At 43.3% G+C, this 15,723-nt stretch overlaps 1 protein-coding gene and 1 long non-coding RNA gene across 6 annotated transcripts in view; one reads left to right on the top strand and one right to left on the bottom strand.

The window, feature by feature from the left end:
* Nucleotides 1-15,723, bottom strand: part of LOC125453289 (uncharacterized) — a 125,186-nt gene that overhangs the window by 26,779 nt on the left and 82,684 nt on the right. The gene's annotated exons all lie outside the window — the stretch shown is intronic.
* clybl (citrate lyase beta like) overlaps nt 1-15,723 on the top strand; it is a 145,186-nt gene that overhangs the window by 108,253 nt on the left and 21,210 nt on the right. For 4 of the 5 annotated variants that reach the window (XM_048532653.1, XM_048532650.1, XM_048532655.2 and 1 more), the window contains exon 3: nt 15,492-15,699. In XM_048532653.1, the coding sequence (XP_048388610.1) occupies nt 15,492-15,699 (208 nt within the window). The remainder of the gene's footprint in view (nt 1-15,491; nt 15,700-15,723) is intronic. The other variant, XM_048532651.1, reaches the window with a different exon arrangement.

The following is a 15,723-nucleotide window of genomic DNA, read 5'->3' as shown; positions in this document are numbered from 1 at the left end:
TGCAATAACCTTTGAAATGACACCTTGTCAAAAGCTCCTAGAAATCTGAGCGTCGTAAGTCCACAGGTTCCACTTCATCTTCAGTACATTTTGCTCATGCAAGGAACTCCAAAAGTTAGTTAAACTTGTTTTTCTTTTTACAAAACCATGCTGACTCTTCCCCATTACCTCGAGTTTTACTAAGTGTGTAGCTATAATCTCTATAATGATTATTTCTAACACCTTCCTCATAGCAAGTATCAAGCTAGCTACTCAATTGTTTCCTATTTTCTGCCTCCCTGTTCTCTTCAATTGAAGGGTTTACTTGCTACTTTGCAGTTCAATAGAACCTTGCTTGAATCTTAAGAAATTTTGGAAAATGAACTTCAACACATTTACTATCTCATTAGCCATTTCTTTTTAACCTCGAGACTTGTCACCCCTTGGCTATTTGCTTGGCACCACTGAGTTTGCTTACTACCACTTCCCACATGATTGTAATTTCACAGTGTTCCTTTCTCCCTTCCATCTTTTTTTTCAGCTGTTGCTGGAATGTTTTTGTATGCTCTGTCATGAATACAGAAGAAAAATATTTGCTCATTTCATCTACCATTTCCTTATTATGTACTATTAACTTCCCATTCTCGCTCTCCAGAGGACCAATGCTCACTACTTTATTTCCTTTTTAAATACTAGTAGAAACTGTGATATTTTTTCTATTCATGGCCAGCTTCCTCTCACAATCCAATTTCTTCCTTTTAATTAACCTTTCAGTCATCCTCTGCGGTCCTTTTATATTCTGACCAATCATCTGACCAAACTCATCATTTCCACAGTTATGTGCATTTTCCCTAAGTTTGATACTTCCCTCAACTTCTTTAGCCAGCCACAGGTGGTAAGTCCTCCCTTTAGAATTTTTCTTTATATTCAGAGTAAGTATGTTACTACTGTACTGAAATATCCCCTCTAATTTCTGCCACTGTGATTCTGTTGATCTATTTTCAGCCAAGTATGCCAGTTCACTTCATCTAGTTCAGCTATCATGCCCACATTACACCCTTATTTTAGTTTAAAAGACTAGTCTTAGACGCAGTCTTCTTCCTTTCAAACTCGGTGTAAAATTCACTTACATTGCAGTTACTGCAACCTAGGGGTGCCTTTACTCTACAATAATTAATCGTGTCACAGTACTGATCATAAAGATAAATGTTCCAGAACATGCTTCTGTCAAAAAAGCATTCTGTCAACTTCTCATCTAGGCTACAAGTGCAAATTTGATTCTCCAACCTATGTTAGATTAGTATCGCACATGATTATTGTTATCCGTTTATCAAATATTTCTCCTTGCACACATTGCCCACGTTGCAGTTACTATTAGAGGTCTGCAGATCACTCTCACTAGTGACTTCTTCTCCCTAATATTCCTCTTTTCAACACAAATCACTTCTACGCTTTCATATCCTGAACCATAGTCTCCTCAATTATTGCACAAATGCCATTCTTGATGAACAGTGCTACCCCAACACCTTTATCTAGCTGAGATAGTAGGAACTGCAGATGCTGGAGAATCTGAGATAACAAGGTGTAGAGCTGGATGAACATAGCAGGCCGAGCAGGAAGGCTGATGTTTTGGGCCTAGACCCTTCCTTCTGAAGAAGGGTCTAGGCCCGAAATGTCAGCCTTCCTGCTCCTCTGATGCTGCTTGGTCTGCTGTGTTCATCCAGCTCTACACCTTGTTACCTTTATATAGCTGCCTATTTTTCTTGAATGTACATCCAGCAATATTGAGAACCAACACCTCATTGTCTCGCAGCCACATCTCTGTAATGGCTATCAGATCATATTTATTTCTTTTAATATGTGCTGCTAATTTGCTTTTATCATGAATGCTAAGCACATTTAGATACAAAGCCTTTTGGTTTTGCCTTTTTGTTATCTTTGTTACATCTAGTTTGACTGCTTATAATTTCCCAGGTGTTTCTTTCTCTGTCCCTTCCTGCCAATCTCTGACCCTCATTTCCCCTATTACTATTTTCATCTTTACTTCGTTCCTACTCCTGGATATATAATGTTTTTGCACGTTTGATCTCTTGGCTTCCCATAGTTCAAAATCCTGTCCACTTTCCCTAGTTATTTGGTTCACAAGTACATTGGCCAGAGCATGTTCAGGTGTGGACTGTCCCAACAGTACAGATCCCTGGTTTCTTCACCACTGATGTCCATGACCCTAAAACCAGAACTCACTTCTCCCACATGTAGCTCAGGTAATATCCAGAGATTGTTACATTTTGAGGTTCTGCTTTTTGGTTTAGTCTATAATTCCACAAGCTGTCTATGCAGAACCTCCTTCCTCTTCCAAAATATGTTGTTGGTACTTACATCGATTACAATGGCTAGATCCTACCCCTCCCTTTGTAAGTTCCTGTCCAGCTCTGAACAGGTGTCCTGAACCCTGGCATCAGACAGGCAACGCAGCCTTCTTGACTCCCATTCTTTGACCACCAACAGCAACCAGCTTTTACAGTGCAGCTTTAACATAGTAAAATGCCCCATAGAACTTCACAGGAATAATATCAGACAAATTTGATATTGGCTGACAGAAAGAGATATTGGATAAGGTTACCCAAAGCTCGATTGAGAAGAAGTCTCAAGAAGTGTTTTAAAGGAGAGGAGACAGGCACATAGATTCAATGAACCAATTCGAGTGTAGGTCTTAGGAATTAAATGTATGGCCATTAGTGGTGAAGTGATGGAAATTTCTGATACTCAAAAGGAGCCAAGAAATGTCTACTACCCTATATCAAACTGTCACCACTAATTCATCCAACTGTGGGGTCAATTTTAGCCAACTTTTCCTCCTGTTGGTTTCATTTGAATGGGATGAAATTGAGAAGTCAACTCTCTGTCCTCATTTTGACACTTGTTAGATCTCAGCTGGCATATTATGTACAGTTGTAGGTACTCCTTATAGGAAAAATGTGAATGCGTTGTCGAGAGCGCAGAAACAATTTACAACAGCTATTTCAGGAATGAGAAACATAAGTCATAAGGGTAGATTGAAGAAGTTTAAACTGTTCTTTTTGGAGAGAAGAAGGCTGAGAGGACATCTGATTGAGGTTTTCAAAAGTATGAGTGATCGCGAGAGAGTTTCTGGGGCAAAGCCATTCCTACCCATAAAAGAAAAAAGAATGAGTGGACAGGGATGTAAAGTGATATGCAAAAGAAGCAAGGGAAATGTGAGGAAAAAAAACTCTTTTCACCAGCCAAGTGGTTAAAATATAGAATGCATTACCTAGAAATGTGGTGCGCACATGTTGAATTGATTCAGAGCTAGTGGGAACTGCTGATGCTGGCATCTGCAATCTGACCCCACTGCCAAAGACATTTTTCCCTCCCCACCTTATCTGCCTTCTGGAGGGACCACTCTCTCTGTGACTCCCTTGTCTGCTCCACACTCCCCACCACCCCCACCACCTCCAGCACTTTTCCCTGCAACGGCAGGAAGTACTACTCATGCCCCTACATCTCCCCTCTCACCCCCATGCCAAGCCCTAAGAAAACCTTACACCTCAAACAGAGGTTCACCTGCACATCCGCTGATGTGGTATACTGCATCTGCTGTTCCTGATGTGGCCTTCTCTACATTGGGGAAACCAAGCAGTGGCTTGGAGACTGCTTTGTGGAGCACCTACACTCGGTTCGCAATAAACGACTGCATCTCCCAGTTGCGAATCACTTCAACTCCCCCTCCCACTCCTTGGACATGTCCATCACGGGCCTCCTCCAGTGCCACAACGATACCACCCGAAGGTTGCAGGAACAGCACCTCATATTTTGCTTGGGAACCCTGCAGCCCAATGGTCTCAAAATCTCCCCACCCCCGACTGCATCCCAAAATCAGCCCAGCTCGTCCCCGCCTCCCTAACCTGTCCATCCTTTCTCCCACCTATCCACTCCTCCTACCTCAGCCCCCACCCCCACCTCCTACCCTCCAGCCTCATGCCCGCCTCCTTGACCTGTCCCTCTTCCCTGGACTGACCAATCCTCACCCTAACTCCCCAATTACACTCACCTTTACTGGCTCCATCCCCACCTTCTTGACCTGTCTGTCTCCTCTGCACCTATCTGCTCCTTTATTCATCTTCCATCTGCCTCCCCCCTCTCTCTGTTTATTTTTCAGAATCCCCTTCCCCTCCGCCATTTCTGTTAAAGGGTCCAGATCCGAAACATCAACTTTCCTGCTCCTCTGATGCTGCTTGGCCAGCTGTGTTCACCTAGCTGTACACCTTGTTGTCACAGGTTGAATTGAGTTGTTCAAGAGACCATTGGATGATCATTTGGGTAGAAATTATGTCCAAATCCAGGGATATGGGAAAAAGCAGGTGATTGGCACTCGGTAATAGAACAAGTGCAGGAGCAGTGGGCTGAATGGCCTTTTTCTGTGATTTTCTGCCTGTTCCCAACATGAAATTCATTGTCTATTTGTTGAATTAATTTTGAAATCTGCCTGTGTTCCACTGTTGACATTTCATTCCTTGAATGCAGACACCTTTATGCATAATAGTTAAAGTTAAGGTATGTTTTCAATGTTACTTCTCCCTTACTTTGAGGCTGTACCCTCTTTCATAGAATAATGGAACTTTGCAGCTCAGAAGATGGACCCTCAGTCCATCTGGCCTGTGCCATATCTTTGAAAGAAGCATCCAATTAGTCTTACACTAAACCGTTATTGCCATTACCCTTTGAAAGACTGTTTATACTCTGATACTACCATTCTTTCAGGAAGTGTGAGTAGTGATTGTAAAAAAATCAACCAAGTGGACCTCATAGAATATGAGTTCACTGATTGGGGCAGTTAGTCTGGCTCAGTCAGGGAGCCCTGGTTGACAGATAAGAACAAGCATGTTAGAAATGCTGTTCACTCTGAGATCTGACTCCGAGGGATATGGATCAGTGTCAAGGACTCTCCACATGTAAATAGAGGGTGACTTAGTGACAGCATACTCGCCCCTGGGGAGTTATTTCAGTAGCGATAGGAGAAAAGTACACTCCTGAAACAATTCACATGCAACAGTCACCTTTGAGTTGGGGTAAACATTTCTGGTATCATGCTGTTGTTTGGGAAGCTTGACTCATTCAATCCTGTCATCGAAGACTGGGCCAAATGTGAGGAAGGAATGCGTTATTTTTTCTGAGCAAATGACATTGGGGCAGATGAAAAGCAATGAGTAACTCTCCTGATAGCTTGTGCACCCGCAGCCTTTTCAGTTATTAGGAGCCTAACTTTCCCTGCGGCATCAGATACTAAAACCTTTCAATAGTTGTTGGATTTAGTTACAGAATACTACGACCCCAAGCTGCCTCTAATTCTAAGATGCTATCGGTTCTATTCGGCAATTTGACAACCAGGGAATCTGAGTTGGGATTTTTGACTAGGTTAAGACAATTGGCAAAGGCATGTGATTTTGATTTAACCCTTAATGAGATGCTGAGAGAATGTTTCAGGAGATATTTGGGAATAATGATATAACCATGCAAAAGTGCCATGCTGAAGCCCAGCTAGTCTTCAAACAGGCTCTACAACTGGCCTTATCATTGGAAAATGCGACAAGTGGAGCCTATGAGTTTCACAGCATTCCAAAGGAAGTGGACACCGTCACCATTCTGACTGAGCTTGGGGAACACCCCTTGAGCGAAGGCAATTGACTAGCATCACTCAGGACATGTACTGAACAGAGGAGCCCTAGATCAGCCCACAGCAAAACCTAAAAATGAAGCCAACCCTCAGCCAAATGGTTAAAATTTTCTTCAGGATCTGGGCTAGCAAGTCATTGTAGATGTTGCCGGTACGTGGACTTGAGACAGCAAAAGAGTCCCACAAGACCTAAATTGAGTCAGAGAACTCATAGGCTAATATTCAGGAGACTGTCTGGAAAGTCCACTACATCTGGTTTGGAATATTTAAATTGCTTAGTAACGTCTGGTAAAACTTTCTACGTTCTAATGGACGCCAATACCGATGAGGCCGTTTCAGTGATCATAGAACTAGTCTTTAACAAAACTTGCTCTGGATTCCAACCCTTACGTCTGCACAAGATCATGGTTAGACTGAGAACCTATGCCAGGGTATCTTTACAGATTTAGGGAACAGCTTCAGTTCTGGTCTCTTATAAGAAGCAGCTGATTCAGTTACTACTGATTGTAGTAAAACGCTTGGACCCAGCATTGATGGTGCAAAATTGGTAGTGAAAGATAGATTGGCTCAGCAATTTCCAGTTAGAGAATGGCTGTCTGAGTGAAATCCTAAATAAATGCCTAGATGATGTTCTGGAAGATCAAGGGACTATCAAAGGAGCCAAGACCAATTTGCATGTTGACTAGGTAGCAATTCCACAATTCAGTAAAGACCGCCCACTGCCATTTGCCTTATGGACAAAAGTAGAGTGAGAAATCAGAAGGCTGGAAAATGAACTCATTCTCAAACCTAGATAATAAAATGTGAGGCTGGATGAACACAGCAGGCCAAGCAGCATCTCAGGAGCACAAAAGCTGACGTTTCGGGCCTAGACCCTTCATCAGAGAGGGGGATGGGGGGAGGGAACTGGAATAAATAGGGAGAGAGGGGGAGGCGGACCGAAGATGGAGAGTAAAGAAGATAGGTGGAGAGAGTGTAGGTGGGGAGGTAGGGAGGGGATAGGTCAGTCCAGGGAAGACGGACAGGTCAAGGAGGTGGGATGAGGTTAGTAGGTAGCGGGGGGTGCGGCTTGGGGTGGGAGGAAGGGATGGGTGAGAGGAAGAACCGGTTAGGGAGGCAGAGACAGGTTGGACTGGTTTTGGGATGCAGTGGGTGGGGGGGAAGAGCTGGGCTGGTTGTGTGGTGCAGTGGGGGGAGGGGACGAACTAGGCTGGTTGAGGGATGCAGTAGGGGAAGGGGAGATTTTGAAACTGGTGAAGTCCACATTGATACCATATGGCTGCAGGGTTCCCAGGCGGAATATGAGTTGCTGTTCCTGCAACCTTCGGGTGGCATCATTGTGGCAGTGCAGGAGGCCCATGATGGACATGTCATCAAGAGAATGGGAGGGGGAGTGGAAATGGTTTGCGACTGGGAGGTGCAGTTGTTTTTTGCGAACTGAGCGGAGGTGTTCTGCAAAGCGGTCCCCAAGCCTCCGCTTGGTTTCCCCAATGTAGAGGAAGCCGCACCGGGTACAGTGGATGCAGTATACCACATTGGCAGATGTGCAGGTGAACCTCTGCTTGATGTGGAATGTCGTCTTGGGGCCTGGGATGGGGGTGAGGGAGGAGGTGTGGGGACAAGTGTAGCATTTCCTGCGGTTGCAGGGGAAGGTGCCGGGTGTGGTGGCTTGGGGACCGCTTTGCAGAACACTGCACCCACTGCATCCCAAAACCAGTCCAACCTGTCTCTGCCTCCCTAACCGGTTCTTCCTCTCACCCATCCCTTCCTCCCATCCCAAGCCGCACCCCCCGCTACCTACTAACCTCATCCCACCTCCTTGACCTGTCCGTCTTCCCTGGACTGACCTATCCCCTCCCTACCTCCCCACCTACACTCTCTCCACCTATCTTCTTTACTCTCCATCTTCGGTCCGCCTCCCCCTCTCTCCCTATTTATTCCAGTTCCCTCCCCCCATCCCCCTCTCTGTTGAAGGGTCTAGGCCCGAAACGTCAGCTTTTGTGCTCCTGAGATGCTGCTTGGCCTGCTGTGTTCATCCAGCCTCACATTTTATTATCTTGGAATCTCCAGCATCTGCAGTTCCCGTTATCTCTCATTCTCAAACCTAGTTTGCAGAATGGGCAGCACCATTTTCAACCACTGTGAAGCCCAGTGGGTCAGTTCGCCATTGTGGGAATTTTAAACAAACGGTAAATCATTTTTCACAAACCCTTGCAAAGAGGATTTATACAGAAAGCTGGGTTAGCCGTCCCTCACAAAGCTGGACATGAGCTATGCGTACTTGCAATGCCGTCAGATGAGGATTACCAAAAGAACACTACAACTAATACCCATAAGGGTTCGTACCAATATACAAGACAGTCATTTAGGTATTGTCAGCCTATGCAAATTTTCAGCGGATGATGAAGAACATTTTATAACGTCTACCCTAGGTTGCCGTTTATCTAGATGACTTGCTAATATAGGGAAGACCAATAAAGGAGCACTGAGAGAACTTGGATATAGACCTTAAGTGGTTCTACAAGGCTGGTGTACACCTTAGAAATGAAAAATGTGTGTTCCAGGTACCCAAGTACTTTACTTGGGCTAACAAGTCAACAAGACTGGGTTACACCCATGGGAAGATAAAGTGAGGGTAAAAGAAGGTGCTCCGTCACCCCATGTCTGTACCTGAGCTCAAGTCTTTCCTTGGGCTGGTGAACTACTATGGAAAGTTCTTACATAACCTGGCCTCCATCCTGGCACCTTTGCATCAACTCTTTAAAATTGGTCAACCTTGGAACTGGTCATGTACCCAAGCCATAGCTTTCAGGGAATTGAGGAAACAGCTATCATCCTTGAAGGTGTTGGCACATTATCCTCCCAAGCAAGATCTGGTATTGATATGCGATGCCTCCCCGTACAGCATCAGAGTAGTATTAGCTCAAAGGTGGCCCGATGGAGAGGAACACCCAACTTTGGGTAATACAGAGCATAAATAGCCCCCGATAGAGAAAGAAGGTTTAGAGGTCATATTTGGAGTCAAGAAGTTCCACCAATACCTTTACAGACATAAATTTGTAATAATAATGGACAACAAATCCGTGCTAAGTCTACTTAAAGAGGACAAGGCAGTGCCGCCCATAGCTTCAGGCTGAATTCTACCATGAACTCTAATGCTAAGTGGGTATAATTGCAAGTTGGAACACTGTCCAGGAGGTCAAGTAGCAAATGCAGATGCATTGAGCCACATCCCGCTGGCAGATACACCACCACTGGAAGAGTCCATAATGGTTTTAAATTTTCTGACACTTCCAATCACAGCTGACAATATCAGACTTTGGACTGAGAAAGATCTGGTCCTGGCAGAACTGAAACTGCTGGTCATTATGGGGGAAACCAAAGGGCTGTCACAACCAGAATTCAAATCTTTTGGGACCAGCAGATACCAGATCACAGTAGAGGATGGAGAGTAAAAGTGATTGTTTTGAGCAAAGGTCGCCTCCAGATACTGATGGAATTCCACAAAGGTCATTCCAGGGTTTCCAAAAGAAAAGCTGTTGGCACAAAATTGTATCTGGTGACCAAGACTGGATGCAGACATAGCCATGTTGGTGGGACAGTACCCAGAGTGTCAACGAGGACAAAGATTACCACCAGCCGCTCCTCCACATTTGTGGGATTGGCCAGGTAAACCCTGGATTTGGTTACATGTCAACTTTGCAGGTCCTTTCATGGGTTCAATGTTCTTGGTCATTGTAGAAGCTCACTCAAGCTGGCTGAAGTACATAGAGTTTGTTAGTCAAACACTGGGCCAACGATAGAAAAACTGTGCACATCTTTTGCAATACATGGACTCCCAAAGAGGGAATTTGTGTATTTCCTAAAGTTGAATATTGTTCGACATAATAAGGACAGCTCCATACCATCCATCACCCAGTGGTCTGGTAGAAAGAGCAGTCTAAACTTTGAAGGCAAGCTTAAAGAAACAGCCCATAGCCTCACTAGATACCAAAGTGCCCCAGTTCCTAATGATACACAGATTATAAGACCATTCCTCATGCAACTACAGGGATAGCTCCAGCGGAGTTGTTAAAGGAGAGTCTCCACACCAGGTTAAATCTGATCTTCCTGGACATGGGGGCGGGGTGGGGGGGCGTGTGGAGCTGTTGTCGGGTGTGGGGAACAGCATGTCATTTTTGGACATGACTTCACTACGCGAGAGAGACAGTTTACCTTAGGGAACTAAGTTTGAATTGTGTGAGTAAGAGACATGATAGAGACATGTTAGGTCATGTCCAGTGACGTATAAAGTTCAGCTAAGTGCAACGGACCTGATCAAGCATGTTGACTGTATGAAAGCTGCACACTCTCGAACGTGCAGAGACAAAATGTTCCCAGCTCTTTGACAGCCTGTTCTGGAACCCCTGGGCCGTCCTTCTCCACTAAGCATTGACGATATCTCAGAATTGAAGATGGACATGGGTGCAGTCACCTCAACGCTTTTGCTGCCTGAAGAGAAGAATTTATTTCTTCTGAGACACTCCAGGTGCAAGAGACAAGTGTGCAATACACACTGCCCATATCAGAGGCAGAGTTGGAGGAACCTAACCTGGTGCTAAAACACCCCAGGAGGAGTTACAAAAAAATAGCAATCTATATCCTCGTATGCAAAGGGAGAGGGATGTCGTGATTGTAATGAGGTCAGCCAGGTAGACTTCAGAGAATATGAGTTCCCTGACTGGGGCTGTTAATCATAGAATTATAGAATCCCTGCTGTGTGGAAATACACCCTTCGGACCACCCTTGAAGCATCCATCCCAGACCCATCCCCATAAAACCCACCTAATCTACAGACCCCTGAACACTACGGGCTGTTTAGCTTAGCCAGTCTACCTAACCTGCACATCTTTGGACTGTGGGAGGAAACCGGAGCACCCGGATGAAACCCATGCAGACACGGGGAGAATGTGCAAACTCCACACACACAGTCACTTGAGGGTGGGTTTGACCCTGGGTCCCTGGTGCTGTGAGGCAGCAGTGCTAACCACTGAGCCACTGTGCCACCCTGGTTCAGTGAAAGGGCCCTGGCTGACAGATAAAAACAGGAGTTTCAGATACCCTATTCACTCTGAGAGCTGGCTGTGTGGGTGCTGGATCAGTGTCAAGGACTCTCCACGTGTAAGTAAAAGGTGACTGTGTGTTTCAGCTCTGACAACTTTCTGGGTAGGGAAAATGTTCTCCTCATTTCCCCTTTAATTCTTTTGGCAATTATTTTAAATCTATGATTTCTATTTACTGACTCACAATTCAGGGGAAGCATCTTCTTTATCAAACTCTCTGCACTTCACTGGAAGCCCTCATCACTGGTATTAACTTGATACACCTCCTCTACAGCGTCTCTAACACCTTAACATACTTTCTAAAATGTGCTGCCCGGAATGATACACTGAACTACAGCTGAGGCTCTTCGAATCTGCTGAAATTTAAACTCACTCAAAACTCTGCCCATTTCTTAACTCCCATCAAGTCTTATTTACCTCTCCCCTGCCTCATCAACAGTGGTTCCCATTATGACAGTGATTCAGATTAAAATTGTCATCTCAAAAGTGCAAATGTCTCCCTGTAACCTTTTCCAACTCAAATACTCATTTCTACAGATATTCATTCCCTTCACCGTTGACACTCAGTAGCAGCAGTGCATAATATCAATAGAAATTCATGTTGGGCTCTTTAGATAGTACCTTCCAAAGCGACGACCACTTCCATCTAGAAGGACGAGGACAGCAGAAACTACTACCTTCAAGTTCCCCGCTAAGCCACTCACCATCTGACTTGGAAATATATTACTGTCCCTTTATTATCACTGGAAAAAATTCTGGAACTGTACCAAATGGATTGCAGCAGTTTAAAAAGGCAACTTGGTGCCTCCTTCTCAATGCCAAATAGGGATAGGTGATAAATACTGCTCAATCAATGATGTCCACATCCCAGGACTAAATTTCTAAAACTGGTTTCTCACAACAATTCCATGTGGTAGCAAGTTTCACATTCTCACCATTGTCTAGACAGACATTTTTTTCTTAATTCAATATTGAATTTATTAATGACTGTCGTAATTTGAAAATGAAAGTTGTCTTAATGCCAAGCACCATCAGCTGCTCTCTTGTTAAAGGGAGACAACTGACGAAGAGTTTAATTTGAGGATTACCAAGCCTCAGGTGAGGGGTGAGCTTGAGAGACAGGACCTCCATGATGACCACAGCTGGTATAGGAATTGAGCCTTCAACATTAGTGTCAGTCTGCGTCACAAATCAGCAGTCCAGCTAACTGAACTAACTGGTTAACATTAAGAAGTACAATTCTAAAAGGGTACAGAAGCAGAGGGACTTAGGTATATTTGTGCATAAGGCATGGAAATTGGCAGGGCAGGTTGAGAGGTTAGTAAAGTGTACAATATACTTGGTTTTATTACGAAGGACATAGAGTACAAGGGCAAGGAGGTTATGTTGAACATATTGGACATTATTCAGGTTCAGCCTCAGGTGGACTATTCATGCTGTTCTGGGAGGTGTAATTTAGCAAAGATGTGAAAGCATTGGAGAGGTTTCAAAAAACATTTACGAATGGCTCCAGGTTTGAAGAACTTCAGTTAGGAAAGGAAGGATGAGAGAAGATTTGGTAGAGGTGTTCAAAATCATGAGTAGTCTGGACAAGATAGATTAGGAGAAACTGTTAACATGTCACCACAGGAGAAATGATTGAGAACGAAAATAATTGTCAGAAGGAGTAAAAGCAATATGAGATAAAGCTTTTTAACTCTGAGTTGCTAAGGTCGCGAATGCACTGGCTGAAAATGTGGTGGACACATGTTCAGTCGAATTGTTCAAAAGTGAATGAACTATTATCTCAAAATTCAGAATTTGCAGGATTATGGGGAGAAAGCAGGAGAGTAACATTGGGTGCATTGTTCATTCATTGAACTGGTGTAGCCATGATGAGCTGAATGACCTTCTGCATAGTAACAATTCTGAATTTGCTGCTGATGTTTATCCCTCGATCAATGTCACTAAAAACAAGGTTATTTGTTGTTTTTTGTCACTTTGTTGCTTTGTGCATACTGACTGCTGTATTTCCTACTTTATAGCAATGAGTACACTGGAGAAGTACATCATTGTCCATAAAGTGCTTGGAGATGTCCTGAGAACGTGAATTGTGTTATATAAATGCAGGTCCTTTCTTAGTAGACCAGGGGCTGCATCTGAAAATGTTTCACTGGAAGGTGTTCAGAAAGCTTTTGGAGAAATGCTGGGCCATGTTTGTAGAAAGCATTATAGAGCTACAGAGATCGTATTTTTAGGTTCAGTGAGATAAAGTGAGATTGTTACAAGGAGAGGCTCAAGTTACTGGGAGTACGTCTATTGCAGTACAGGAGACCAAGCAATTTAATAGAGCTTTTAAAATTCTAAAGGGATTTTATTAGGGCAAAAAGGAAAAGGCCGTTTCCTGTGCTTTGGTAGCCAGTGATGGGCAGCTTTAAATTTGAGTCTATTACTTGGGCGGGCGAGGAGACATTTCTTCAGAATTATAGCATACCATGTTTTTTCACTGAGAATAGCATTGCATCTTTTAAGGCAAAATAGGTCATGATTTCGAGTCGAGCAAAATATGTTGCTGTGGAAGGAAACTGGGCAGTGAAATTAGTTTTCAATTGCTTAGTCCGAGCTGTAAACCTTTGAGATTCTCTGTGTACGCCCAAACAGTGACATAATACTCTTGCTATGAAATAGTATTACAGACCTGTGGCCACGTGATCTATAAAGCAGATTTTTCACAGAGGGTTTCTTCTGGTGAATCAGAGGTTTCATATAAACAGTGCAATTATGATGCCAAGTGTTGTTACCAGGGGCATAAACAAGGTGGGCAGATGTGAAGATAGAGAATGATACAGCCCAGTAGAAAGCCATTCAGACCTAATTCCCAGTCCCTAACCTTTACCTCATAACCCTGTAAAAATTTCCCCTTCAAGTTTTTATCAGATTACCTTTTGAAAGTTACTACTGGATCTGCTTCCACTGCCTTTTTCAGGCAGTGTAGTGCACTCCAGACCACAAGAACTTGTTGCAAAACTAAATTATTCTCATCTGCCATCTGATTTATATGTCCTCTGGTTGTCAGAGGCCATGAAGGAAACTTTAGAATCTAGAACTATTTTGAGAAGATTCCCAGGATCCAGGTACCCTGAGACATGTATTCTATAGCACCGCAGAGAGAGATGTCTATGATTGTCATGCGTCCACGTTCTGCAGACTAATCTACACAGTCAGTACGTTGTGTACCCCATGTTGAAATATTGGAGGTGCCATCTTTCAGAAAGGACGTTAAACCGATGCTCCCTCTGCTTCTTGCTGAATTTAAAACATCCTAGGGTACTAAATCAAAGAACACAGGAGTTCTGTGGTGTATCTTGACTAATATTTATTGCTGAATCAACATTAGTGAAACAGGTTATGTGGTCATTGTCATAGTACTGTTGCTACATTTGAATTTAACATTTTGAATCTGAGAATACACAATAGTGTTATGCAAAATGGCCTAATTTAGAATTGACCTAACAACTCCCAGAAATCTTCAAGACCAATATTACAAGCAAGCTGAAGAGAAAATAATAAGGACAACAATGTTTCTTTTTCATTTTTCTTTTAGAGCTCCTCTTTAGTGGTTGTGAAAATTATGGACAATGGAAATTGTTTTTTGACTGGTAGTAAGGAATCATCTGAGCACATTATGTTTTCTACTTGGTATCGAAGGTTGTGCTCAGTAACAGGAGCTTGAGATAATGTGGTTGAAAACAGAAAGCCATATGATTTTTTTAAACTCCACTCGTGAGGCACAGGTGTTGCTGATTGACCAACATTTATGACCTGTGCCTATTTTGAGGAAGTGGTAGTGAACTGCCTTCTTGAACTGCTGTGTCTGTATGCTCTAGGTAGACCCACAGTGCCCTTTGGGAAGGAGTTTTGAGGGACATCTTGAGGAATATTTCAAACCAGTTTGCATGCCTTGGTAATCGACTAGATCGTACTTGATTTCTACCATCACTTTCCTGCTTTATCCCTATGCCCTTACTCTTCCTTCGATATACTGACCGATTAAGCACCTATAGCTACCTAGGATAGACAATTCCAAGGATCACAAGTCTCTCTGTGAAGAAATTTCTGCTTTACAGCCCTAAATGACTGATTCCTTTTCTAAGATTACTCCAACTTCTAGACTCTGCAACCAGGGGGAAATATGCTTTTAATATCTCAGTTCCTCAAAAACTTGATTCGTTTCAATGGGATTAGCCTTGGACTTTCTAAACACCAAAGCTTCAATGACCTTGATCTATTCTAACATCATGTTCCTCTGTGGAGAGTGAATTTGTTCCTGACCTTTTCATAGATATCAAAACAGGCCCCCTGAACTTGAACCCTAAGCACTAAAATTCTACGCTTTGTGTCCCCACTTCTCCCTATATTTGCTGTACCACCCCCATTTGGTACAACCATACTAATTGTGCCTAATTTTTCAATGAATTATTTGCTTAATCCAGTACCCATGAGCTACACAAATACACAAAGCATCTTCCATAAATTAGCCAACTAGCCAGTACCTAGAACTCTCACTATACATGTGCTGCCAATAATATGTAAAGTTTAACATCCCAGTGCTGATATCTACTATGTTTCCCCATTAAACACGTGAATAATTAGTTTTCTAAAATGTGTACAATGTTTTGAAGCCTAGTTTCCTTTGACTTTGAATGTTAATAACATTCACCCTTGTTTTATTCCAGAAGAAAGTATACCAAGTCATGCCGTGCTCTCGGACACGTGGAGTGTTGTCACTATACCTGCCGTGCAAACACCAAGCGCAAGTATGTACCTCGGAGAGCTGTGCTGTATGTACCTGGGAATGATGAAAGGAAACTCCACAAGATAACCAGTCTCGATGTAGATTGTGTTGTCCTTGACTGTGAAGATGGTGTTGCATTAAACAAGAAGGTACTGCATAATGCACACAAATAA

This window comes from Stegostoma tigrinum, chromosome 6 (assembly GCF_030684315.1).
Source record: "Stegostoma tigrinum isolate sSteTig4 chromosome 6, sSteTig4.hap1, whole genome shotgun sequence".
Classification (NCBI taxonomy): Eukaryota; Metazoa; Chordata; class Chondrichthyes; order Orectolobiformes; family Stegostomatidae; genus Stegostoma; species Stegostoma tigrinum.
The sequence above is the reverse complement of the archived record's forward strand: the minus strand, read 5'-3'. Positions and strand labels throughout refer to the sequence as shown.